This window comes from Colletotrichum scovillei, assembly GCF_011075155.1.
Source record: "Colletotrichum scovillei strain TJNH1 chromosome Unknown Contig00010, whole genome shotgun sequence".
NCBI classification, from domain to species: domain Eukaryota; kingdom Fungi; phylum Ascomycota; class Sordariomycetes; order Glomerellales; family Glomerellaceae; genus Colletotrichum; species Colletotrichum scovillei.
The window spans coordinates 710,413-732,917 of NW_023336268.1; the positions used below are offsets into that span (position 1 = coordinate 710,413).

Here is a 22,505-nt window from a genome sequence, read left to right on the forward strand (position 1 = left end):
AAAAGAAATTTCCCACACCGAGGTTCGAACTCGGGACTCTCCGGATGTCATTGGAAACATGAAAGCGGAGTATACTAACCACTATACTATATGGGACGTGGTTGTTGTTTGATGACAGGGGAGAGCACTAAGCTGTACATAGACGCCTAGCGGGGCCAACAAAGCCCATCACAACAGAACTAGAAGCGGTTTGAGCTTTCCATGAGTCACCACTGTTCGCTATCCGACTGCACCAAGGTTGAGAAGCGATGTAGCAACCGTGTATCACGGGTCGCCTTTCATTCATGAGGGGGATGATGCCCAAACTACCAAGCAAAACTCCTCTCCGGTTCCCACGTCTATTCTCACCCCCCTACACCGTCCGGGTCGTCATGTCTGTCATGAGCTTCAGGGCGTCAAGCCCAAGACTCTGTCCTCTAAAATCTTTATCCACATCAACACCTCTTACTGAGGCTGGCACTGAGGCTGGCCATCTTCTTCATCTTCGTCTTCCCATTCGCCACCGAAACGCGGGTCTCCCGAGTTGGCGCCCATCTGTAGACATTTGTGTTAGCACCAGGTATCTGATGATGAAAGGACCTGTGAAGACTTACCGAATCCAGGCTATCCACCTCTTCGTACTCAACCTCATCAACCTCCTCGGCTGTGATGGGGGGAGGAGGGGGAGGAAGGAGCTTGTTCAGAGCATCGTACTCCTTATCGTCCTTCAGCCAGCCATCCTCAGGGAACTCAACATTGACAATCAGGTACAAGTCACCCTTCTCTTCGCCGCGCTTCTGAGGCATACCCTCGCCAGCGACCTTGAGGATGTCACCGGGGCGGAGGATTTCGCCGCGCTGTCTCTCCATATGAATACCGCGGCCGTCAAGGTGCGTTAACACAACACGGGAAAAGCCACCGAGAGCCTCAGCAAGAGAAACATTCAGCTCGGCAGAGAGATCGTTGCCGATGCGAGTGAACTCGTCGTGGGGCTCCTCTGCCAAGTGGAAAACAATGTCTCCGGGGGTCTGGTCTGGGAACTGGTCCGCCTCGCCCTCCAAAACGATCCTCTCTCCGTTCTGGGAACCTCTGGGAATGTAAATCTCGAGAACCTTGGTCTCGGAGGTGGTGCGCTTGCCCTTGCACTTCTTGCAGCGGTCCTTCTCCTTGCAGAAGTTTCCGGATCCCTCGCAGCGATCGCAAATAACAGTCTCTTTGCGGACCATACCCGGGCCGACCTGGCGGAAGGCCTCTGCCATACCGGCGCCTCTGCACTTCTCGCACTGCTGGGGCTTGACGTTTGCCTTGGCGCCGGATCCCTTGCAGGTGCCGCAGACAACCTGCTTGTTTGCGGAGAACTTGACAGTCTTGCCCTTGTACAACTCCTCGAGCGTGACCTTGTAAGGCTGGTCCTCATCGGGACCGCGACGCGGTCTTCTGGGACCGGCACCAGGGCCGCCGGGGCCGCCCATGCCCATACCGAACATTTGTGACAGAATGTCGTTCAAGTCGACCTCGACGCCGCCGGGACCGCCGGGGCCGCCTCGCGAAGGGTCGAATGCGGCCATGCCATGGGTGTCGTAGAGGTGGCGTTTGTCCTCATCTTTGAGGATTTCGTAGGCCTGGCTGACAGCCTTGAACTTGGCTTCCGACTCCTCTCTGCGTTCCTCGGGGACTTTGTCGGGGTGGTGAAGAAGGGCAGCCTGTGCAAGACGGAAATGTCAGTATGGGTTGTTGCCGCTGGCGTGTGATTGTAGTTGTCGTTGCGACCACGGAGAGAGGTTACGAACCTTTCGGTATGCCTTCTTGATCTGATCCTGCGAGGCATCCTTATCAATGCCGAGGAGCTCTGGAAAATGCGTCAGATGTGATCCACTGCGAAAAAAGTACCCCTGGGCTCCATAGGCAGAGTCTTACCGTAGAGATCAATATCTTCCTCCCCCGCCATGCTCGGTCCACCACTGTCCATGATTGAAGCTTCTTCGAAGGGCACTCGGGCAAAGTCTTGCTCGAAATTCGGCCTTCAGAGGAGTGATTTGCAGTTGTGAGAAGGGTGGGATGTGGAGTAGAATTGAAAATATTTTGTCTGGAGTACGGTGTACCTGCCGGTAGCAGGCCTTTGTTTGGCGGGGTACCCAGCATTGCCCGCACCTCAGTGCCTTGCTGGGCGTGCGGCTGCTTTGCAAGTTCACAGCGCTACGGGCAACCTGCTGAGAGCGCACGGCAGATGTTTGTTGGCAGCCGGCGGGGGTACCTTGTACACTACCTAGGTACGGTATAGAGGTAAGCAGCCCGGGCCCCAGTCCCCTTCCCCAGCCGCCTATCCGCCTGCACCTGTTCATCAGCAACCTCCACTGCTTTCCAGGTTCTAGAAGGCGGTGTCCAGTTGCTTGCCTACCTAATTATCTAAGGTAGGTTCCTCGAGACCTACCGCTTTCCTTAGATCCGCTGGATTGTTGAGTGCTGGCTTAGTTGACAAGGCCCCTCAATACTTGCCGAGACTTAATATACTTGTGACTGGAACTCTCACCAACTGAGACGGAGTTCACTAGTCATTAAACAGGTTTAGTATGTTGTTGCATTGTATGACGAACCCGAGTTACATACCCAGCCTTGATGTGAACAATAACACTTTGTTGGGCTTTCACAAGCAAGTCAATGTGATCGGCGTCAACCCGAGGCTACCAAATAGCAGACTCCAGAGGGACTGAGAGGACTGAGCTCACTCATCGCAAACAAGTGCCTCATCAAACTCTGCCTCTACAGCTCACCTCTATTCGCTGTACTCCTCGGATGGGCACTCGGACAAACTGCTCAAAGTGATATGTATGGTGTCGTCTGAAAAGTCTGTGAAACCTAGCGACAGTTCGAGATTCTTGAGATGAATACCGCCCACTCTGTTCTTATTTCACCATACCTTTTTAGAAATTCTAATTTTAATGAAGCATGTTCTTGAAGGAACACCATGGCCGATTTATCTTCGTGTTTGTCTACGGAGACAGACTGGAATTGGTGGAGAACTACAAAACCCTCTCTCATGTTTAGGTTGTGAATAGAAGTCTTTGTAACTGAAGATAGGTACGCACAAGCCACTGTCGTATAAGTCAGTATCTCGCTTGATGCATATCTATCAACTGCGCCACACGTGGCTGAATCTCATCGACAAATTTCACCCTTCGATCAGTTCATCCATCAACCGCTAAACACCTGAAGGCAACTTGAACAAATGTCTTCATCATGTCAATGAGAGCCCTGAGATCCCAGGGCCGGCCCCTCTTCCAGCGCTCGTTCGATGCATGCCGCGCGGGCTCGCACCCGAGATGGTGCTCGTCCGCAAAGAGTAGTGGCAGTGGCAGCAGCGGCTTCCAGGCGTTGAGGAAGAAGCTCCCGCCCCTGGCCGACAAGAAGCTCCACGGACTGCCCGATAAACCGGCCAGAACGCGGTTCGCCCCCTCGCCCACGGGATATCTCCATCTGGGATCGTTGAGGACCGCACTCTTCAACTGGCTCATTGCCCGTGCCACCGGCGGTCAGTTCATTATCCGGGTTGAGGATACGGACCGGGTACGTTAAAAGCTGCTGTCGAGTGAGATGAAGGAACCATCCGCTAACGTCACAAAAACAAAAAAAGACTCGCATCGTCGACGATGCCGTTCCGCGTCTCCTAGCAGACCTGAAATGGGCGGAGCTAAACTGGGATGAGGGCCCTGATATCGGGGGACCATACGGACCTTATGAACAAGTACTTGACTCTCCTGCCTCCCCTGAACAGTGGCACACCAATCTAACACCTCGATTCAGTCAAAACGTCTGGATTACTACAAAAAGTACATTGCCGAGCTTCTGGACGCGGGCAAAGCCTACCGCTGCTTCTGCACGGCGCACGACCTCGAGCGCCACAAGCAGCAGTCCCTCGACGAGGGCGGCTCAGCGCACTACCCGGGCACCTGCCGGAGCCTCCCGCCGTCCCAGGCCGAGCGGCGCGCCGCCAACGGCGAGACGCACGTCGTGCGCTTCCGCAGCGAGGGCCGTCCTTCCTTCGTGGACAAGGTGTACGGTAACTACCAGAAGAACGAGGACGAGGACGACTTCATCCTCGTCAAGAGCGACGGGTACCCGACGTACCACTTTGCCAACGTCGTCGACGATCACCTCATGGAGATTACCCACGTTATCCGCGGTGCTGTCCGTCTCCCCCCCCTCTCTTATCTCTAGAAATCCTACCGATTCTTTCTTAGGTCACCCTTCAAGACATATAACTGTAGCTCACACCAGATACCAGGAATGGCTCATCTCCACGCCCAAGCACATTGCTCTCTACGACGCCTTCAAATGGGAAGCCCCAACGTTCGCCCACGCTGGCCTCCTCTGCGCCCAGAACGGCGAGAAGCTCAGCAAGCGTAACCACGACATTGACATCTCCTCATACCGTGACAAGGGCATCCTCCCCTCCGCGCTCAACAACTGGCTTGCGCTACTGGGCTGGAGCATGAATGAGAAGGACCTCGCAAAAGGGGGTGAGGTATTCTACACCACGAGCGACCTGGCCGAGAAGGTAAGAGCCTCTCATCTCATATTAGCTCCCTTCGTTGCATCCTTTTTGTTTGGCTTTGCGAGGCAATGAACACCCACTTACACACTGCGAATAGTTCTCCCTGAGATTCACAAAGGGCAACATCAAGACCAACCCGGACAAGCTCGCCGTCTTCCAGCGTAAACACCTGACCCACCGCCTCCGCGAAGAGAACCCCGACGAAGAGCTCCTGAAACAGGCCCTCCTCCCGCCGACAACCAAGCTCCTCGAACACATCTCGTCTCTCCTGCAGTCTTCTCCTCCTCCTTCCATCGAGGCCGAGACTCATCCTCCCTCCGCCTCCGCTTCCACCACAAACAAAGTCCTCACCTCCCCAACAAACCAAAAACACTTCTTCCTCACAAAAGACTTCACAACCCTAACCCCCCTCCTCGCCTCCCCCTCAACATCCCCATCCCACCTCCTCGACATCTACCGCACCCTCGCCCTCGACTCCCCCATAGACCCAGTCGACCTCGTCCACGAACACCCCTCCCTCTTCCTCCGCCCCTCCCCGCAGTCCTACGCCCGCTCCCTCGAGAACCTCTCCCTCCCAGACACCACCGCGCCGCCCCACGCCCTCCTCCAGGACCTCCACGCCTCCCTCCGCGACGTCCACGAGCTCGACTGGAACCCGGACAGGCTCCAGGCCGCCGTCAACGACTTCGCCAGCCGCAACGCCGACTCGGTCGACCCCGAGAAGCCCGCTAAGCCCGTCAACAAGGCCACCTACGCGCTGCTGCGGCTCGTGCTCACGGGCGACCACAACCGCGGCGCCAAGCCTGCCAAGCTGCAGCTCGCGCTCTTGGGCCGGGCCGAGACGATGGCTAGGTTCGAGCTCTGCCTCGAGCAGTGAGAGAAAATGGCAATACCTACCTGCTTAGTGAAAGAATAGAAGATGGTGGGTGGGGGACCTCTCGCTCCCAAAAGGGGCAGCAAACAGGGGCAATCTTCAGCAATCGGAGAGATAATCCATTCCCATGCTTGGACTGTGTGTTAAACTTTCTCTCCCAGCGTAGGAGAATAGAAATGTTTCCTCCTATTGTGGGGGAAGGGAGTATGGGGTTTTGGTCGTTGCGCCCCGTGGGGAAGCTTAAATCCCCAAGTCCACACGACTCTGGCATGACTGTGGTTTTGTACGATACATGTATGTTGATAGAGAGTGTGTGAGTGGGTGTGTACTGCGCGGCTGTTTCGTCTGGAAGTAATATTTCTTGCCCGTCCCAGGCTTTAAATCGGAAAGAGAAAGATTACCATACCCGCTGGTTTTGTTGCCCATGCTCGAAGCTTCGCGAATCAGGTGCTCGACCCAACTCTACGATGTCCACGTGAGCTGGCCCGATTGGAGCTGGCCATGGACTGTACAGTCCGAAAGGGTTGACATCATTGGCGAGTGATATGCTCAAAGGGAGAGTCACATAGAGAAGTACGTCTTGTGCAATTGAACTCATTCGCGCCTACTTCACGTAACCCCTTTTACACAGAAGATGATATTCACCACCCTAGGCCCTAAATCCCATAGCTTCACAGAAGCTTACAGTCACACGAGGTCGTTCACATACATACAGAAGTAGTGAGCAATGATAGTTGCATTAAGGTTGGTGTTGCAGGCCTCTCAACGATCTCGTAGATGATGGACAGGATCTCGTAACAAGACAGTGTAGATGAGGTAGAAATTATATCGGAAAAGGAGAGATGGTAAACCGTAGGGGAATACAAAAGTGTTATCGCCACACCAATCGCCTCCGAACTGTTCCGTTTTCTAAACAATGCAACGCTATGATCATGTCGTTCGCGGCCGTGGGGGTGCCATTGAGCCAGCTCTGCTTGGCTCTGTCTCTCGAACTGTCCTCCTCTTTTACTATCCGCCGTTTTAGACGCCCTGTCTACAACCAATCCATCCGTAAATGCAGCAAAAAAAGGAGTATAAAGGGTGTTTACTAGGTGAAGGAAAGGTTGCAGAGCTCAGGGCGAGCAGATTGTTGGTCATTACGTCGTCATAGGCTTGGTTGGGGTATAATCGTCTACATAATTTCTTGGACCCAGATCTATACGTTCAGTTAGTTATACATCCTGATGATACTGCAATTGTTATTGGTGATGCTTACCTCCATCTTGCCGATTTCCTGCCTCGTTTTCCTTGCTTGGCTCTTGACGCTCATGATCGCCATGTCCAAGTCATCTTGGTCACCCATGGTAATCATGTCGCCATTCGGCACATCTTCGTCGCGGATCTTGATCTTGAATCTTCGTCGAAGACCAAACTTCTCACGGATGCGGTCAACAAAGTCGGGGAACTCGACTGCTGCGCCCACCATGATGTATCGAACATCATCGGCGTGCACCTTGACGCGGATCTTGCGGACTTCAGGTCTCCTTGAACCGCCGCGGGAGGACATTGAGTTCGTGCCTGGACGTCTATTATTGGAAACCATCTCAAAGTCACCCTCATCAAAGGAACCGTAGTCGGAGCCATCATCTTCCTCGTCCATGTATCGCTGGGGCTGGCGGCGGGAGGCTTGGCGACTGGTTCTTGTACTGTTGCCACCACCACCACCGCTCTGGTACATGTCGTAAAGCTCATCAGGATAGGCGTCCTCGGTATCTTCATCAGCAGGCCGGCCGCGCATCTGCAAGTCGCGTCTCGAGTATCCTCTGCTAGGAGTTGCCGACCGTGACTCGGATCTCATCATGGGCGGAGGTCCTCTACGGTCGTTGGGGCTGCTCGTCTTCTGGTACCGTTCGTTGGGTCTGGAGTTCTCGATGTTCAACTTTGCAAGCATCGGCTTGGGTCCATTACGGACGGATTGTCCACGAGACATGGCACCGGTATTGTTGGCCTCGACCTGGTCCGGGGGAGGGGTAGGAGGGAAGACACCGCGGCCGTTGGGCGGCTCGGACTGTTGTCTTCTAGAGGCCAGGCCAGGTTTGACTAGGTTGGTTGCAGCAAAGGAAATATTGTCAGCTGGTCTGTCGTCCTTGACGTCGTTCTTGCCGGCCTGTAAACCAAGAAGTTTGTGATTAGCAAATGGATTCCCATAAAAGCTGATTGGGATGGGAACCGATCTGCCTACATTCTTGATCTCGGACCCGGCAAAGCCTGTGAAGGCGTTCGCGCGATCGGAGGCGGCGACTAGCCTAGCCTTTCCAAGGTAGTCCTTTGTCTTGAGGTTGCGAACCTTTGCTTCGTTCGGTCGGTACACAACACCGACGGGAATCGAGAAAACAGTGTATCCCTTGAGAAATTGTAAGCACTGTACACAGTTCAACTCGGTGTCTTCCTTACCTCTGCCTCCTCACGGATCGCCTCATCGATAACGTTGTGGTCCTCTACCACCTTCTCCTTGACAGCGTACGACAGATCCTGCATACCAGCATCTTTCTGTTGCAGGTAGATGTAGCAGAGACCTCTGTTGAAGAGCACCTCGCAAGAGTAGAGCTTGAAGAGCAGACCCAATTGGGCGTAGTCGATCATGGTGTTTCCTCGCAGGTAGAGAAGAGTGTCATTGAAGTTGGCCAATGCCTCTTCGAAATCGCCGAGCAGGAAATTTGAGACGCCCTGCTGGAAGTAGGCGACAGCGAGGTACTGGTCGAGCTTGATTGCTCGTTGGTAACATTCGACCTGGTGTTTCCACGTTAGTGCCAAGACCTCGGTGTTAGGTTCGGAGACGACGCACAGCTTTCTCGTGTTCTCCCAAAGTGGCGTGAATGACACCCATGTTAAAGAGAATTTTTGATGTGTCGGAGATCCTCTCAAAATCCTTGAGGGCCTCATCGAATTCATTGTTGTCGTACCGGCCCAAGGCCGACACCCACGTTTCTATTTCCTGTAATAAGAGACAGTTGTGGTCAGTGACATGTTCAAACGGTCTACCAATTTCGGGTTATCGGGTGGTGCAGGTTGGGCGACTGCTGATCGCTCTCTCCTACGCTGGCACGTACCTGTTTCAATGACATTTTGTCGCCAGGCCAGAGTTATCAAGATACCAAATCCAAATCGCGAGCCGAGGGATTGCGCAAGCAGACGATTGCTGCTGCGATCGAAAAATCGTTGACGGACAGGATTCGAGGGAGAAAACGGTATCGTGGGGAACTGCGATGCGGACGTGGACAATGGCGGCTGAAGACAACGACGACGACGACTGCTGCAGGAAAGAAAGCCAAAAAGCGACCCAGACCTGAACAGCAACAACAAAGTGCGCCGCGGGCGGCTAGAGAGGGTCCTCAGGGCTTATTTAGGGAGATGGCTGGCGGTCTGTCGACCGTGCGGTGCTCGGCGCCACTGAAATGACGGTTGGAGTGTTACCCCCGCTTCCAATGAGCCAGAAGCTGCAAATGGGGTACGCTTCGGACTTGGGCGACGAGCTGGAGATCTTGGCGCGTGGCGGGTACACCAGGGATCGATACCTGGCCCCGTCTGGCGATTTGCCGAAAGCTTCTGCAAGAACCGCCGATGCGATGGCGGGGAGGAGACAGAAGCGAAAAAGAGGGTTTATCCAACTGTAGGATAAACTCGACGTTGTAACTTGATAAAGTTGCTCTTTTCTCGTTCCTGGCCAGCAGAAGCAGATGCCAAAAGTAGGACGGTGTTTCGGGTTTGTGTACGTTGTGCGTCGAAAGACGGATTAAGTTGTCGGGGGGAGGATGGGATGGCCCTTTTTGGCTGTGTGTCCTGGTTCCTGTGGAGGTAGTGGTGGGTGGATGGACAAGGCCGCAGTAATATGTATGTAAGTCGGACTAGGCGCCAAAATGGGGGGGATCCGAAGCCAGTCCGTCCTGTATTATCAAAGTCTGGGCTCTCTTCCTGTTCAGTTCTACTATTTCGAGAACGAGACCAAGACCAAAGAATCCGTGCTCTTTCTTATCTGCCTGCTTGTGACGACGAAGACTGTGACTGTGTTGCGTATGTGCGTGTGCCGAGGGCGAAGTGACCAGAGGTGACCAGATACCAAAGACTGCCTAAGCCTGCGTCGTTCGGCGCGGGTCCTCTCTCGGGTTAGAATCGTGCGTTAATTAGAGTCGGAACCTCGGACGGTCGTTCGACTGTGGGAAGCTTGCGTGTGAGTTGCGGGTCAGAAAGGACAGTCTCGAGGTCGGTTTGTCTTCGCTTCACGAGTTCCAACTTTGGGAACGGATGTGGGAAGCAAGTGTGATGTGGACAAGAATAAAAGTGATGGAATGACCAGACTTGCAGCCGGGCTTGAGGAAAGGAATGGGAATGAATGGATGGAGGACGAAAAGCCAGCGCCTACAGAAAGGAGGGTAGAGAAAATAGAGTCGAGTCGGTGCTCGCAGCGAGGGACCAAGGGGGACTTGACTGGTCGGGTTGTGGGCCGCGAGACTGGGTGTATATCATGCAAGGTGCTCATCAGTGATTGATATTCCAACTCGATTCTCAGTCAGGAAACGCTTAGGATGCCTGTGCTCCGGTGCTCGTCCAGTTGCGAGTCGCAGGGGGATCCAAGGGGGTTGTTCTTCTTGCTGGTCGAGTAGGTATCGACACTGGAAGGGGGGGTGTAGAGAGCAGAGGGCCCGGAACAAGTGGCTTGGGCAGCTCGGTGGATGAAGGGGGCGTGTATCTTGCTGCAACAGAATTCCGGGTGTCTTTTGGTCGGCTTTCGCACGCCCAGCCTGGGTTTGGGGGAGAGACGAATTGTGCAACCGATCTTGGCCATTACAGGATCTGCCTCGGTGACAAAACGTGAACTTGTGTTCGAGGTGAGTACAGACTGTGCAGGGACGTATACAGCCTTCCAGAGACATACAGAGTACAGAGCACACAGTTGTGACTTGTGAGATAGCTCGGCGCCAAAGAGATCGTCTCCCGTCTGCGTCTGTCGACTTTCCCCAAGACGTTGTCCCAGAACACTTTAAGCAGCCACGCAGATCCTTCTTTGGATATTCGACAAGGTATTTCGTTCGGCGGGAGGAAACAAACTTGTCTAAATTGAGTGATAGAATCAAGTGTTTTCTCTCGAAATCGAACCACTTTGCATATCTCGTCGCCAGATGCTGGGTTGTGAATATGCTGGACATCGAACGTTGGGTTGGGATCCCCTCGGGCCCTCTGTGCCTCGTCTTGGAGGAGCCACCCCTAGTTTGTCTGGGCATTCCATCCGACGTCCGTTCCGGGGGGTGTAAGAGAGCGCCTGGGCAGTGAGTGATGGGCGAGGAGGAAGCCGGAGTCCATGTCATGGCGTCGCAGGTCAGATCGCATACTGCGTATCTTGCGGTAGGCTTGACAAGGGAGTGGCTGTTTTGGACTGTCTGCTTCTCCTGATCCTCCAGGGAGGGACGCTGACGACGATTGACTCTTCTCAGTGTCCCCTCTCCCGTCCTCGTTGTGTGCGTGGCAGCTGGACAAGAGGCAGCGGTCCCTTAACGGCAATGCACTAATGCCGGGTGTCGCAGGCATCGTGCAACCACTGCGAATCAAGGCCTGTCGCTTCCCATGCACGAAGCGTTCCAGCGAATGCGAGATGTGCCTGATTGGCCCCCAGGAATACGGGTCGTGGGCCGGACCTTTGAGCCACTAAGTTGCCAGGGGCCAAGGGCGCGTAGAAGAGTGACTAACGCCGCCTTGATCACAGTTGTAAGTCGTGCTTCCCTTAGCCCCTACTACGCACAGTAGGTACTCCATAGTGAACCGTGACTGCAACCCGCAGCTTGCAGCTCTATCACGCCTCGTGGCTGAATATGGAGATGCTGCAGAGGTGATTGCAACTGCAGGGCCGTCCGATCTCGTTCAGTCACCGGGGGTTTTCTTCTTAGTTGCTTTTGCGAACCCAAAGAAGAGGTTGAAAAGTGGATGAGGTGTAAGTGCTTGCAGGCCGCCATACTGGAAATGGTCTGCCAAACCAGTCCACTGGAGCTGGGAGAAATGACGTTGAACTGTTTAAAATAGCATCCTTCGAAAGTGCCATTCTTTGCAGAGTGCATATGGGAGAAGTTAAGCGCCGGCGATATTTTTCTGATTGGGTTGTCCCGGTGAACTGGCAACGTTGGCCGCCTCGGTGCGGGTGACATGTCGCCAGTTGGGCAGGCCGACCCGTCCGGACGTTTCCAACCAAAGTTTCTCCGTCCGTCAGATGGTATGCCTCATCATTCATCAACCAAAGCTCAGGTCGAGCATGTTGGCGTCCGTCAAGTTGATCAGCCCAGATCGAATCAAGGCGCCGCTATGAAGGAGGCGTGTAGGTCATATATCTGAGCACTAGGCGGTCGTTGTGGTATCACAATAGGTTGGACTCTGGAGATGGTGGGCTGTCTTTGGTCGACGAGGATCGGCAACGGAAACCGAAGGTTGGTGGTACAGAATCTAGAGGCCCCTCAGCCCAGGTCAAGACATCTGCGAGACTGCGGCGCAGACAGGTAGGTTCGGCAGTCCAGGCTGTACTGGTACCAGTCTAGGACGATGTTCCTGCATAGGGAGTTGCATCACACAGAACTGGAATTTGCACAAGATGGAGGAGCAAGGTGCCGCTCGGTTGATTCTGGCATCTCATGAGGCCATCGTGGTGTGACGAGCTGCGTGAAGTCTCTTGCCAGTAGATTGGCTGGAGGGCGGGGTCTGGCTCGAAGGAGCAGAAGAGGCCGCCAAGGAAAGGAATAGGTTCGTCGGCAGGTTCTTCTCCATTGCCCTTTGTGGCGTCTCATCTGGGGCATCGCTCATCCCATCCAGTCCTGGTTAGGATTTAGACAACCTTATCTGCAGCGGGTCCACAAGTGGTTCTAGCCATCCATAGGACCGTCACTGACTGGCGAAGGCACTGGCGTCAATATCGGCAGTCGTGTCTGTGCAGTTGTCCAGAGTCGATGCTTAGCCTAGGTTAAATTCGCAATAGTTGATATCGTAAGATTTGTCGGCTTAACAGGGAGGGAGAGAGTGCGTGTGAAAGAGAGTCGGATCATCATGAGGTTGAGGGATCAGGGCTACTCAGCAAGGACCAGGATGCGTCGAGGGGAGACTTGGCTTTAGCCGTCAGCCTCTACGTAGGGTCTAGGCATCCGATACTTGAAGGCTCAACAAGCTCAGCCACACGTCGTTGACGTTTGACTAAGAAAGTAGCGTACCTGCCTCGCCTGTGTCCCGTCGGAAGCCACTGCCATCTCAACCCAGCATCCATGCCAGGCGTTCCTTCCTCCCGCCCATCAAAAGAGGCACGTTGTTGAAGTACGTATCTTGCCAAGAGGAACGTGATCTTATCGAGGTCGTCCTGGGGAAGGAATAGATACCTAACCTAGGTTCCTTACAATCAGGAGTCAAGTCCAGAATCCAACTCTAAGGTATCTCTCTCTCTCTCCTTCCAATACCCTAGGTACCAAGAAATGATGTAAGATAGCAGGGACAACTTACAAGCAACGGCAAGCACGAGCCAGGACCCACGCAGCTTCTTCCAAAAGGAACGAAAAAAGAACAAAAATGCGGCCTCGCTAGAATGACTTGCATCGCCAGTGACAAGAAGATCCCTTCTCAGGACAACCCAAAGACCGAAGCCGAAAAGATCCTTTCCAAGGAACCCCCCAACTACGCACCGCCCTATCGTTATTAGACAGCAAGGTACATTACTGCGTACTTCGTACCTGTGGGCTGTAAGGTACGGAAAGACACCGTGACACCCAGCAAAACCATCTCCAACTCTAATTATCCCTGCCAGTCCCAAGTCTCAAGAGTCTGCGAAACTCGCTTGTCCTTCAGGCTGTTTTGGAAGTCCCGTGCTGGCGTCCCCACTGACGTGCTGTCTACCTCATGTGCAAGACTCTTCTTGGTCTCTACCCGTACCTACCTTACACTATCGTGACGTGCCTAGCTATCATACCAAGTCATGGTAGCGTGGGTATCTGTACGGAGTAGTAGGTACGGATAGGTATGGATTCGTTCGTACTCGAAGGATCAACACACACACACACACACCTGCCAAGGTACCTTGATCTGGGTAAAGGCAGCTTCTGCTGTAACGTTGGCGCAGCTAGGGCAATGTCACTCTCCACATACCTTTGGGTGTGGAACGACTTGCGACTCTGCCCAGACCACCAGCCACTTCGCCGCATGAACCAGACGTCAAGCTTGCGAACTTCACCTTGTTTTACCACGCAGCATCCGGCCGGGTTTGAGGGGTTCCCTCGGTCATCGAGCCTTAGGCCTTGTGTCTCCCGTCTGTTGCGCTACCAAGTAGTCTTCTGTCTAGATGCCAACTGTCTAGGCCTGCCCCTCGCTCTTGATACGCAATAATTCGCCTCAACCACATCTCGTCTTGGCCCTAAGGTAAGCCAAGGTGACTCGACACGATGCACTCAACACACGGACAGGACCGCGCCATGGATCGCAAACAGTGGCACCCATAACGCTCCGCTCCGAGTTGCTGCTCGCTCGTCCGTCAACCTTCCACTCCCCTATCTTTCCTTCTCTTCCCAAGTGTCACAAGTCTGGGCATCCCTTTGAACGGATGAATCCACCCGTGACGCGGCTAGATCTACGTTGTCCCCGTCGTTCAATGCGAACCTCCGCGGTCCGAAGCCCGCAATGCAAATCTCGAGAGGGAGCTCCGGCAGGCACTTGTCATGTTCACCACCAAACACTGCCCACGGTTCGAGACTCAGCTGTTCCTCGACTCTTGTTTCCTGAATCAGCCCCCTCGTCAAACACGTTTGCATCGTAAACGTCGATACACTTTGGCGCAATGGCTTCTTTGTGGCTCTTAAGCAGCCCAACTGACTTAACCTTCTGTCAATATCAGCCTAGACATGTCGTCAACGAATACTTCAGCTCCCCTGCCGCCTCCGCCGCGTATCTTCGGGGCTGCCTTACTCAATCTGCACATAAAGAGTACAGACCACCGCTTCTCGCATCCGATTTCGAGCTTGCCTACCACCTACCTAAGCTAGTTTCAAACTCGGCCATCTTCTCCACCTATCGACCCCTTTGCACGTATATGTCGGTCACTTCAAGTTCCCACTGGCACTGCAGCATCAGCCTCCTTGTGTAATGCCATCTGCGTACACGCCCTTACTACGGATAGTGGGTCTTATCACGGCAAGGAGGTCCCGGCGCCCCTGCGATCCAGCAAAATAAGGTAGCGCCTCTGGTCCCTGTTCGACTACAACGCGTATTCGTCTCATCTACCACCTGTCACCTACGCTCCGCCTCCTTCCGGTCTTCGATCGGTGGGGGGAATCTCCCGGAACCGTCGTCAGTGTTTCTTCTAACATGATCTGCATCAAGCCCGACGCTGAAGCCATGTCTGTTGCTCTCCTCCTCTGGCATAGGCCTCTCTCTCCGTTCCCAGGACACAGAGGCTCCATCTCTTTTGCTGGCCCCGCTATCCCATCTGTTCCATCGCCCAGAGACGATCAAGAACTCGGCGGAAAATTCTGACCGAGACAAGCCTTGGGAAGCTTGGCATACAGAGGTTAACTTACACGAGCCTGTGACAACGGATGGAAACCCGCAACCTTACCGAGACCCCAGAGTCCAAGGTAACTGCCCCCATCCCGCAACTCCAGGTCCGCGAATCTGTCTACCTAACCGAGAGTCCTTGAACCTCATCCTTGGGGTAGGCAGCATGCCAAGGCATTGGAGAGGCTAAGCCTCAGTGTCAAACCCGACCATGGTGCGGTTCTTTGGACTCCTCACACCACAACCACAACACCCCCCGGCATCTTGCCTGTCAATGTTCTGGAAGCCGTGGCCACCGACCTTGACCTGAGGTAGCAGATGCAGTCCAAAAATCTACGTTCATCGCAAAAATCGTACGATATTGTTTATGGTGGCTGCCACTCCACGTGTGGCTTTTGGTGATCATCATAAAGCCTATCCGGCTCATCAACCGAGCTTCCCTAGCAAGAAACACATTGAAAATCTCTTCATGATCATTCTTTATACATCATCTGATGGCTTCCCGCGAAGTCTACCTACAGCATACCCTTCTCAACCTCGTCCTTTCTCTCCTCCCACAGCGTCTTGCCGGTGCATGAACAGACCGTCTTATCATTGTCCCACACGCCGGCACTCCTGGCAATCACGCCGACTAACGTGTCTGGGTCATTTTTCAACGCCCCTGCAGACTCATCTTGTCTCGAGACGACCATGGCATGGCCAATAACTTCCCAGATTTGAAAGGATTTGTCGAGATAGGCGCTGCCTCTGCCATCCTGGTCGACGTTGAAGACGCCCAAGAAGCCCTTGGCGGCGGCGGCGTCTTGACTGCCTCCCGACCAGACAGGGCCCGTCGATGATGCGCCCTCTGCCAGGTTACCGTACTCACGGATTGTAGCTCGGTATGACCCGGGGGCAACGCCGCGTAGCGTCATGTCGATCAGAGTTGTAGTCGGGGAGACCTGCACCATTCTAGCCAGACCCCTGACCTCTCGGTCTCGCTGCTCATTCAACTTTGAAGGCGCATCATCTGCATGGTAAAAAGACTCGAGGATGCTTACAGCCGCGCCTAAGAGACGTGGTGAGTCAGCGGTCAGATGCAGTCCGGTATTCCCAGGTGAGCGAGTTTGAACGACGACGATGACAACCCAAAACCTGACCCCATCTGCCGACACCAGTGCCGGTGTGACAAGACAAGTTAGGTGGTATCAGGAAACAACTTAATGTCCGCCAAGGGGTTACAGGAAATGCGGATAGGAAAGTTGGACTTGGACGACGAGAACACAAAAGCCAAGAAGAGAAAGAAGAGGCTTCAGTTGACCTACTGTTTGATCCTCCAGAGCCTCGCAGGATGGCGTCCCTCCCCGTGGCTTGGATGGCGTCAACAATTGTTGATGGTGCGGCTGCAAAACGTCGCCAAGAGTGTTAGCGGCCGGTACATTCTTTTCTTTTCTTCAAACGGCAAGACATTCAATTCTTTGAGTCTATCCATCCCCCATGACAGTTTTGCAAGGCAGCGAATACAATCTTGAGTGGATCAACACGATGGCCGCTGTCAAACCGGCAAGCTTGGGAAGCCTCAAAGCATCGCGTGTATGTGTGGGACGCACAACAGCAAAACCCAAATGGGTGTAAGACAGGGAAGGGGGCGTGTGTGTGTGTGTGTGTGGATGGAGGAGGGATCAACAGCCATGAGCCGCAAGAAGGATGAAAGTGAAAAAAAGCTTTCAGAGTTTGCGGCAGAAGACGACGTACCTGTGCCCTCGACGGAAAGCAATTGGTCCTTGAGATTGGCCTCGACCTTGGTGATACCCCCGAGCTTGTACAACGAGTCTGAAACGTCCTTGACGCAGCTGTCACATGTCATGGGTACGGCGAAAACGGTCTAGTGTTGGATTTTCAGACGTTTCATTAGCCATTTGATTCAGTTGAGCAATTACACCCCCATTGCTGTGTGTTGTAGATTTGGGTATACTTGAACAGGTGGAAAAAGGCAATGGGTAGTAAATGGGCAAACGATGAGGCCCGTGTATGTGCGTGCGGAAGAGAAATGGACCCTCATACGCACATGTCCCTCTACCCGGATTGCGTGCGTCTGAACGGGACGGTATTGGCGGAGGACGGAGCGCGCGAGAATGAAGGAACAAGACTTTGTCTCCTCGGCCAGATCCCGTGTCCGTGACGGAGACCTTAGGGGCGGGTGAACTGCCTGCCTGACTGACTGGGCTTGCCGGGCAAAGGGGGAAGGGAGGACCAGACTGGAGAACAGGCATAGAGAGAAAGAGAGAGAGAAACGGTGTTGAGAACTCACCTGAAAAGGATATGAGACGGTCATGGTGAAGGGTCGTCTGCTTGGCTGCAGCGGGCTTCGTAGCAGAGAGCGGTAATTGTGGATGAAGTCAGGAAGGCAGTAGAGCATGCTCTGTCCTTGTAGGACCCTTTGTTGTTTGTGCTGTTGTTGAGATGAGAAAAAAGTGAGGTCAGATTGTTAAACTCCGGTAGATTCCCGTTCCTAAAATAAAAAGAGAGATGGGGTTTGTCGTTCTCGGGAAAAAGAGCCCCAGGGAATATTGGTTTGTCGCGGGTTTACTTTGTGACTATCCCACTTTGACAAGACTCCCAAAGTTTTCGAGTGGTAGTGCTCGTAGATATGGTTATGACGCTGTTGAATTGCGTACCGACAACCTATGGGATGACTGTGCCGGCATATGCGGGTTTAATACTCATGGCCCATCGTGGAGTAAAGTTGTCTGTGAATATGGGCTTGCTTTGAAATCGTGCTGCCCCTCCTCTCCCACTCGCAGCCAGCGGACAGCGAGCACGGCGCAATTGGATCGCATCGCCTCATTGCTTTCCGTCGTCTTCTGCCCCGCCATGAGAACGCTCGGGCCATTTCTTTTTGGAGAGCATCGGCCCCAAAGTCGGCGCTCGGTCTCTGCAGCTGGAAGCAGTCTCAACAGCTGGCACCATCTGCTGGATCGAAAGCACTTTCCTTCACCGAGCTGATGGGATGTTATCATTATCGTCACGTGAGAACGCTCCCGGCTCCAAAATTTTGGGAGAAGCTCAGGGTCAGCCTATTGAATGGAGATCGCCAACGACGCCCAAGAACGCGTGACGACGACATTCTTTTTCCGAGATCTGACGACGACGCTTCATCGCTGGCTTGCCCGCTGCCAGAACCGTCCGATTGACCAATTCGGTCCGCGAATACCAGAAACGAGCGTCAACGTCGGCTGAGGCGGCCGGCCCCAGAAAACACATTTCAAGATGTCGCAAACCATCGGCCTGGTGAGCTTTCCCCTTTCCCAGCCTCCCCAATCAAATGCACACCTCTCTCCATGTTCCCGAGAGCTATCGTAACGACCAAATAGCTAACCCAATCGCCCAACTCTCCAGACGCGCCTCTCCTACTCCCGAGTATGGCACCAAATCTCCGCCTCGGCGCCCCACGAGATCCTCTCGACCCAACCGGGCGTCACCCCGCCCTCGCTGGGCCGCCTGGCCAGCCGCATCGCCGTGCTGCTGATGGGCAAGCACAAGCCGACCTGGGACCCGTCGACGGACTGCGGCGACTACGTGGTGGTGACGGACTGCGCGGCGCTGCACGTGACGGGACGCAAGAAGTGGCAGAAGACGTACTACCGACACAACACCCGCCCCGGTAGCCTGCGACAGGTGACGATGGACGTGCTGATGGAGAAGCACGGCGGCGCCGAGGTCCTGCGCAAGGCGGTGAGCGGCATGTTGCCCAAGAACAGGCTGCGGGAGAAGAGGCTCGCGAGGCTCAAGGCTTTCGAGGGGGAGGCGCATCCGTATAAGCAGAATGTTATCCGGTTTGGGGATGTTCCTGTCGGCAAGACGGGGTGGGAGGAGCAGGTGAAGGCGATTCGGGAGGCGGATTCGCAGAGGATATGAGAGGGGTTTTTATTGTCTCTCTTTGTGCGGAACAGTGGCTGTGAAGGGAATATGGAGGGGAAGGGACGAGCGAGGTGTAAAGTAAAGCCGTCTTGAGTCGGCGTGTATATTCTGTACGAATACGGGCATTCTCAAAAATACTTGAAAGTCCAATGGCTCTCTGCAATGTGGCACTATTTTCAGTCAGGTGATGAGCCGTGGCTGTCGTTGATGTGATTTGGCTATGCGATGAGAGAACTGCGTGCCTGGAATAAGGCGATTCACCAGAGACTCTTGAGACTTTCGAGAGAGACATCGTAACCGTCCAAAGAGATGCCAGGAATTTTGCTGGTCGAACATCGGCAGTTTCTGGAGTCTTAATGCAGGCGAGAAGAGGAACACCAGGGGGAAAGGAGCAAGATACGTGCTGTGCAAGGGAACCTGCCGCTATTCTTTGTAGACTACGTATAATCTGGCAAGGGTGACGATGGCAACAGTATTAAAAAATTGATATATCGATTTTCTATTTTTCACGTTGCTTGAGAACTCAGGTGGCAATGACCAGGATCATTCTTGGGTTCTTTTCCAGATAGACGCGAGTCTTGCTAGCTAACCCAATGCTGTTGATACATATATTTGTGTTAATCCACTGCTGTTACTGGTGTGGATCACCTACAATTGCCGTGAACAACCAAGTGTATCTCAAAGTCCATAGCATACGTGAAAACTTGACGGAAACGCTCACTGTCTTGAGCTTATACTCGGCTTGGGAGCAGAAGAGAAGAATACCCATCACGACACCAGTCTCAAATAGAACTGGGAACAAGTTAACAGTTCAAGTGTAATTATTATGTGAGGAACAGATTACAGGATGAGGAAGGTCGCTGAGAAGCGAAACACCTTTTCGCCTTTCCAGCTTTTCGAGAAACCTGATGTGGTATCATGGGTGGCTTCATCAAAGCTCTCCGTCTCGTCCATAGTCTAGGATCATTTCCAATGCCAAACGATGGTTTCACTCAAGTCACAGCAAATTCTCTTGCAGAAGACAAATTTGGATGGGTTATCATATTCTTAGTCATTGCTCATTATTACTATAAAAGAACACCCGGCCAGGCTTGACCAGGTCATGGACGCCGGTAAATGCAAGTGGCGAATCTCGTTGGATTCTCGTAGGAAAGCATCTTGTCTCATCCTCAGTCTACATCCCCTCATCTCACTCACTCAACCCACTCAACCCACTCGCCAACTCACCCAAAGCTCGCGCCTACAACTTGGCGGTCTCGGGCTTGCGGGCGACCTCGCACTTGATGAGGCCGTTGGGGCCAGACTGCGGCGCGTAGACCTCGGCGTCCTTGCCCGTGTTCTTGAGCCCCTTGTGCCAGCTGAGGTCGATCTCAAAGTAGTGCTTGTTGGGCAGGGAGTAGGTGGCCGTCAGGGTCTCGGGCACGGCGGCGAGGATCTGCTCGCACATCTTGTACATTGTGTTCTGCACGCTGGCGCTCTCGTCCTCGGCAAAGGTCTTCATGGTGATGTCGCGGGCGGCGCGCCACGCGGGGTCGAACTTGGGCACGGCGGCGCGGACGGCGACCAGGTCCGGGAACTTCCAGGTCCAGGCGGCGTCGACGTCGGTGGACAGGATGCGGTCCCAGGTCTCGGGGAGGGTGGTGTACTCGTCGCGGACGAAGCCGTGGAAGGCGGAGCCGGTGGACTTTAGGACGGTGAGCTTCTGGATGGCGCTGGTGAGGGCGATGCCGTCCTTGCGGGAGATGCGGGCCTCGACGTTGCGGGTCTCCTCGCCGTCGCGGAAGAAGGAGTGCGGGTGCGGCTTGCCGTCGACGGTCATGCGGGTCCAGCGGTGCTGGATGATCTTGACGTTGGCGGTGTGGATGTGGGCGTAGGTCTCGAGGAAGTGGGCGCCGAGGATGGAGGCGAAGAGCTCCGGGGGGTTGACGGGGTTCTCCTTGGCCTTGATGTAGGTGGTGTTCTTGATGGAGTCGGTGGCGACGACGACGCTGTTGTCGGCGACTGTGTACGAGGTCTCGATCTCGCCCTCGAGGAGGCAGCAGACGGTCATCTCGGTGACGGTCTGGACGTTGCCGTTCTTCTCGACCTTGTAGACGCGGACGTTGTCCTTGCCGTAGCGGGCGGAGGCGAGGTAGGCTGCCATTATGAATGTGTGTGTAGGTTTGAAGATGGAAAAGTGAGCAAAACGTAGGGTGTCTGTGGTATCACGGATGAGATTGCTTGTATCGCAAAGACGAGGTAAGATGAGATATTGTTGTGAGATGAAGATCGAGGGTGAGAGCAAGGTGCCGAGTGGTTCAAGCTCAAGAGACACTGCAGGCAAGCACTGATAAGGAAGTGGTTGTTGGTTGATGTTGATGAGACAGAGGACAAGAGCAAGGTCACAAGAGAAGAGGTCAGAGGGGGGACGATAGGTTTTATATCAACATCCAGGAGAAGAAATTGGTTGAGGTTCTCGCTCTCAGATTAGCTTCGTTGGACGTCACCCACCACAGAGACAAGAGCCGGGCCGGAGATACACCAACAAGCAGCACAGATAGCGTAGTCGCGTCTTGAATCGGCACGCAATGTTTGCGCTGTGCAAGCATGAAAGCTTCTGCTTGTGTTAGGTGCTGGGATGTACGTACTGTGTAAGGGTGGCCCCGCGGGTCGGGGGTTAGGTAGGTAAGGGCCCAATAGCCTGGCCGAACTGGCCCGATCGCTTGATAGGGTCCGGCTGCCGTGGGGTAGAATGGTCTTATTGGAGCTGGGTGGATCCTCCGGAGCCCGCCGATGCCCTTTGGACGCTGGGCAGGCAAGTCGCCGCATGCAGCCGCTGTCTCCCTACGGCTGTCTGCGCCAGGGCGGGACCGACGAGAGACGCTCTGGGCCGTACATGCTATTTGGTAAGGCGAGGTACCTCAGCTCCACGAAGCAAACGCCTCTAGCCTCTAGGGCTTTGGATGGAAAAAAAAAAAAAAAGAAGAAACAAGACGAGAGGCGGCAAGTTCTGCCGTGACTAGCAACCGTAGGCGGTAGTTGATCTTGCATTTCTTTTCCCAGGGTCCGTCTCTACGGGACCAATGGAGACTCGATGAAATCAAAGGATCTTACAGAGCCGCAGATGCTCGTGATGTACCTTAGCTGCTGGACCTCCAGTGGCCGGCTCCGCGTAAGGGTAAATATTTCATACAATGACGAAGAATGTACATGAACGCTTCACAACCAACATGGGAACACCAAGAAACCCACACATCATGCAAGCCGTTTCTCTCAAAGCCCGTTGCTGTGCCGCCGCTCTCCGACTTCATGTGAGGTCAAGGTGAACTGAGATGAGATGAGGTGAGGTGAGGTTTGGCCAAGGACGGGCGCGCAAAGGAACCGGGGGCCCCGCCATTTCGGGACTGTGGATATTAGACCGAAAGGCCGAAGATGCAAATCCCGTAGTGGGGTGACTGATTCTGACAGAATCATTTCTGTCCATTATGTTTGCTGTGTGTATGATGGAAATACTTGGTTGGTAGTCTGCCCCTCGATCCTCGGTGTTGGTTGCTATCTACCGCCACGAGTACTGGCAAGCCGCAAATCTGTCTGACACGGATAGAGGTGGGTGTCTCCGAGGCATCGAATGACTGCGGATGGGGGAGCCGGCCGCGTTTCAGCATTGGTAGTGGCAGT

At 54.1% G+C, this 22,505-nt stretch overlaps 6 protein-coding genes across 6 annotated transcripts; 2 read left to right on the forward strand and 4 right to left on the reverse strand.

Annotated features, from left to right (window-relative positions):
* Positions 1 to 272: 272 nt before the first annotated feature.
* Positions 273 to 2,037, reverse strand: HER10_EVM0009949 (DnaJ domain-containing protein). The gene is made up of 4 exons (XM_035479420.1): positions 1,897 to 2,037; positions 1,770 to 1,828; positions 594 to 1,682; positions 273 to 534 (listed from the first exon to the last, which is right to left on the reverse strand). Exons 1-4 carry the CDS (start codon positions 1,946 to 1,948, stop codon positions 445 to 447), a joined length of 1,290 nt encoding a protein of 429 aa, XP_035328389.1. The 5' UTR covers positions 1,949 to 2,037; the 3' UTR covers positions 273 to 444.
* Positions 2,038 to 3,178: 1,141 nt separating this feature from the next.
* HER10_EVM0012861 (tRNA synthetase class I) lies at positions 3,179 to 5,815 on the forward strand. The gene is made up of 5 exons (XM_035482241.1): positions 3,179 to 3,543; positions 3,611 to 3,721; positions 3,781 to 4,164; positions 4,262 to 4,534; positions 4,629 to 5,815. The coding sequence occupies exons 1-5, from the start codon at positions 3,217 to 3,219 to the stop codon at positions 5,406 to 5,408; spliced, it is 1,875 nt and encodes a 624-aa protein (XP_035328649.1). The 5' UTR covers positions 3,179 to 3,216; the 3' UTR covers positions 5,409 to 5,815.
* A 163-nt stretch (positions 5,816 to 5,978) lies between these two features.
* Positions 5,979 to 10,375, reverse strand: HER10_EVM0003027 (tetratricopeptide). Its single transcript, XM_035482916.1, has 5 exons — positions 8,495 to 10,375; positions 8,230 to 8,379; positions 7,839 to 8,174; positions 6,661 to 7,788; positions 5,979 to 6,600 (listed from the first exon to the last, which is right to left on the reverse strand). The coding sequence occupies exons 1-5, from the start codon at positions 8,507 to 8,509 to the stop codon at positions 6,577 to 6,579; spliced, it is 1,653 nt and encodes a 550-aa protein (XP_035327753.1). The 5' UTR covers positions 8,510 to 10,375; the 3' UTR covers positions 5,979 to 6,576.
* A 2,581-nt stretch (positions 10,376 to 12,956) lies between these two features.
* Positions 12,957 to 18,970, forward strand: HER10_EVM0009571 (50S ribosomal protein L13). Its single transcript, XM_035479056.1, has 2 exons — positions 12,957 to 18,218; positions 18,327 to 18,970. The coding sequence occupies exons 1-2, from the start codon at positions 18,198 to 18,200 to the stop codon at positions 18,843 to 18,845; spliced, it is 540 nt and encodes a 179-aa protein (XP_035328352.1). The 5' UTR covers positions 12,957 to 18,197; the 3' UTR covers positions 18,846 to 18,970.
* Positions 15,135 to 17,346, reverse strand: HER10_EVM0003663 (heavy-metal-associated domain-containing protein; the record flags this gene model as incomplete). Its single annotated transcript, XM_035473329.1, has 5 exons — positions 15,135 to 15,216; positions 15,468 to 15,996; positions 16,253 to 16,330; positions 16,683 to 16,812; positions 17,239 to 17,346. 5 exons carry the CDS (start codon positions 17,344 to 17,346, stop codon positions 15,135 to 15,137), a joined length of 927 nt encoding a protein of 308 aa, XP_035327819.1.
* Positions 18,971 to 19,863: 893 nt separating the features above from the next.
* Positions 19,864 to 21,393, reverse strand: HER10_EVM0000598 (uricase). The gene has a single exon (XM_035470372.1). The coding sequence runs from the start codon at positions 20,989 to 20,991 to the stop codon at positions 20,089 to 20,091; it is 903 nt and encodes a 300-aa protein (XP_035327528.1). The 5' UTR covers positions 20,992 to 21,393; the 3' UTR covers positions 19,864 to 20,088.
* Between the last annotated feature and the right edge of the window lie 1,112 nt (positions 21,394 to 22,505).

Bases quoted from the DNA above. Each gene is read 5' to 3' on its own strand.
- HER10_EVM0000598 (XM_035470372.1), bottom strand. From the start codon at position 20,991: ATGGCAGCCTACCTCGCCTCCGCCCGCTACGGCAAGGACAACGTCCGC.
- HER10_EVM0003027 (XM_035482916.1), bottom strand. The intron at 7,789-7,838 runs GTAAGGAAGACA...CAATTTCTCAAG, and splicing joins CGATCCGTGAGGAGGCAGAG to GGATACACTGTTTTCTCGAT. The intron at 6,601-6,660 runs GTAAGCATCACC...CTGAACGTATAG, and splicing joins AGGAAATCGGCAAGATGGAG to ATCTGGGTCCAAGAAATTAT.
- HER10_EVM0009571 (XM_035479056.1), top strand. From the start codon at position 18,198: ATGTCGCAAACCATCGGCCTG. The intron at 18,219-18,326 runs GTGAGCTTTCCC...CCAACTCTCCAG, and splicing joins TGTCGCAAACCATCGGCCTG to ACGCGCCTCTCCTACTCCCG.
- HER10_EVM0012861 (XM_035482241.1), top strand. From the start codon at position 3,217: ATGTCAATGAGAGCCCTGAGATCCCAGGGCCGGCCCCTCTTCCAGCGC. The intron at 4,165-4,261 runs GTCCGTCTCCCC...ACCAGATACCAG, and splicing joins CCCACGTTATCCGCGGTGCT to GAATGGCTCATCTCCACGCC. The intron at 4,535-4,628 runs GTAAGAGCCTCT...CACTGCGAATAG, and splicing joins CGAGCGACCTGGCCGAGAAG to TTCTCCCTGAGATTCACAAA.
- HER10_EVM0009949 (XM_035479420.1), bottom strand. From the start codon at position 1,948: ATGGACAGTGGTGGACCGAGCATGGCGGGGGAGGAAGATATTGATCTC. The intron at 1,829-1,896 runs GTAAGACTCTGC...CGCATTTTCCAG, and splicing joins GGAAGATATTGATCTCTACG to AGCTCCTCGGCATTGATAAG. The intron at 535-593 runs GTAAGTCTTCAC...AAATGTCTACAG, and splicing joins AGGTGGATAGCCTGGATTCG to ATGGGCGCCAACTCGGGAGA.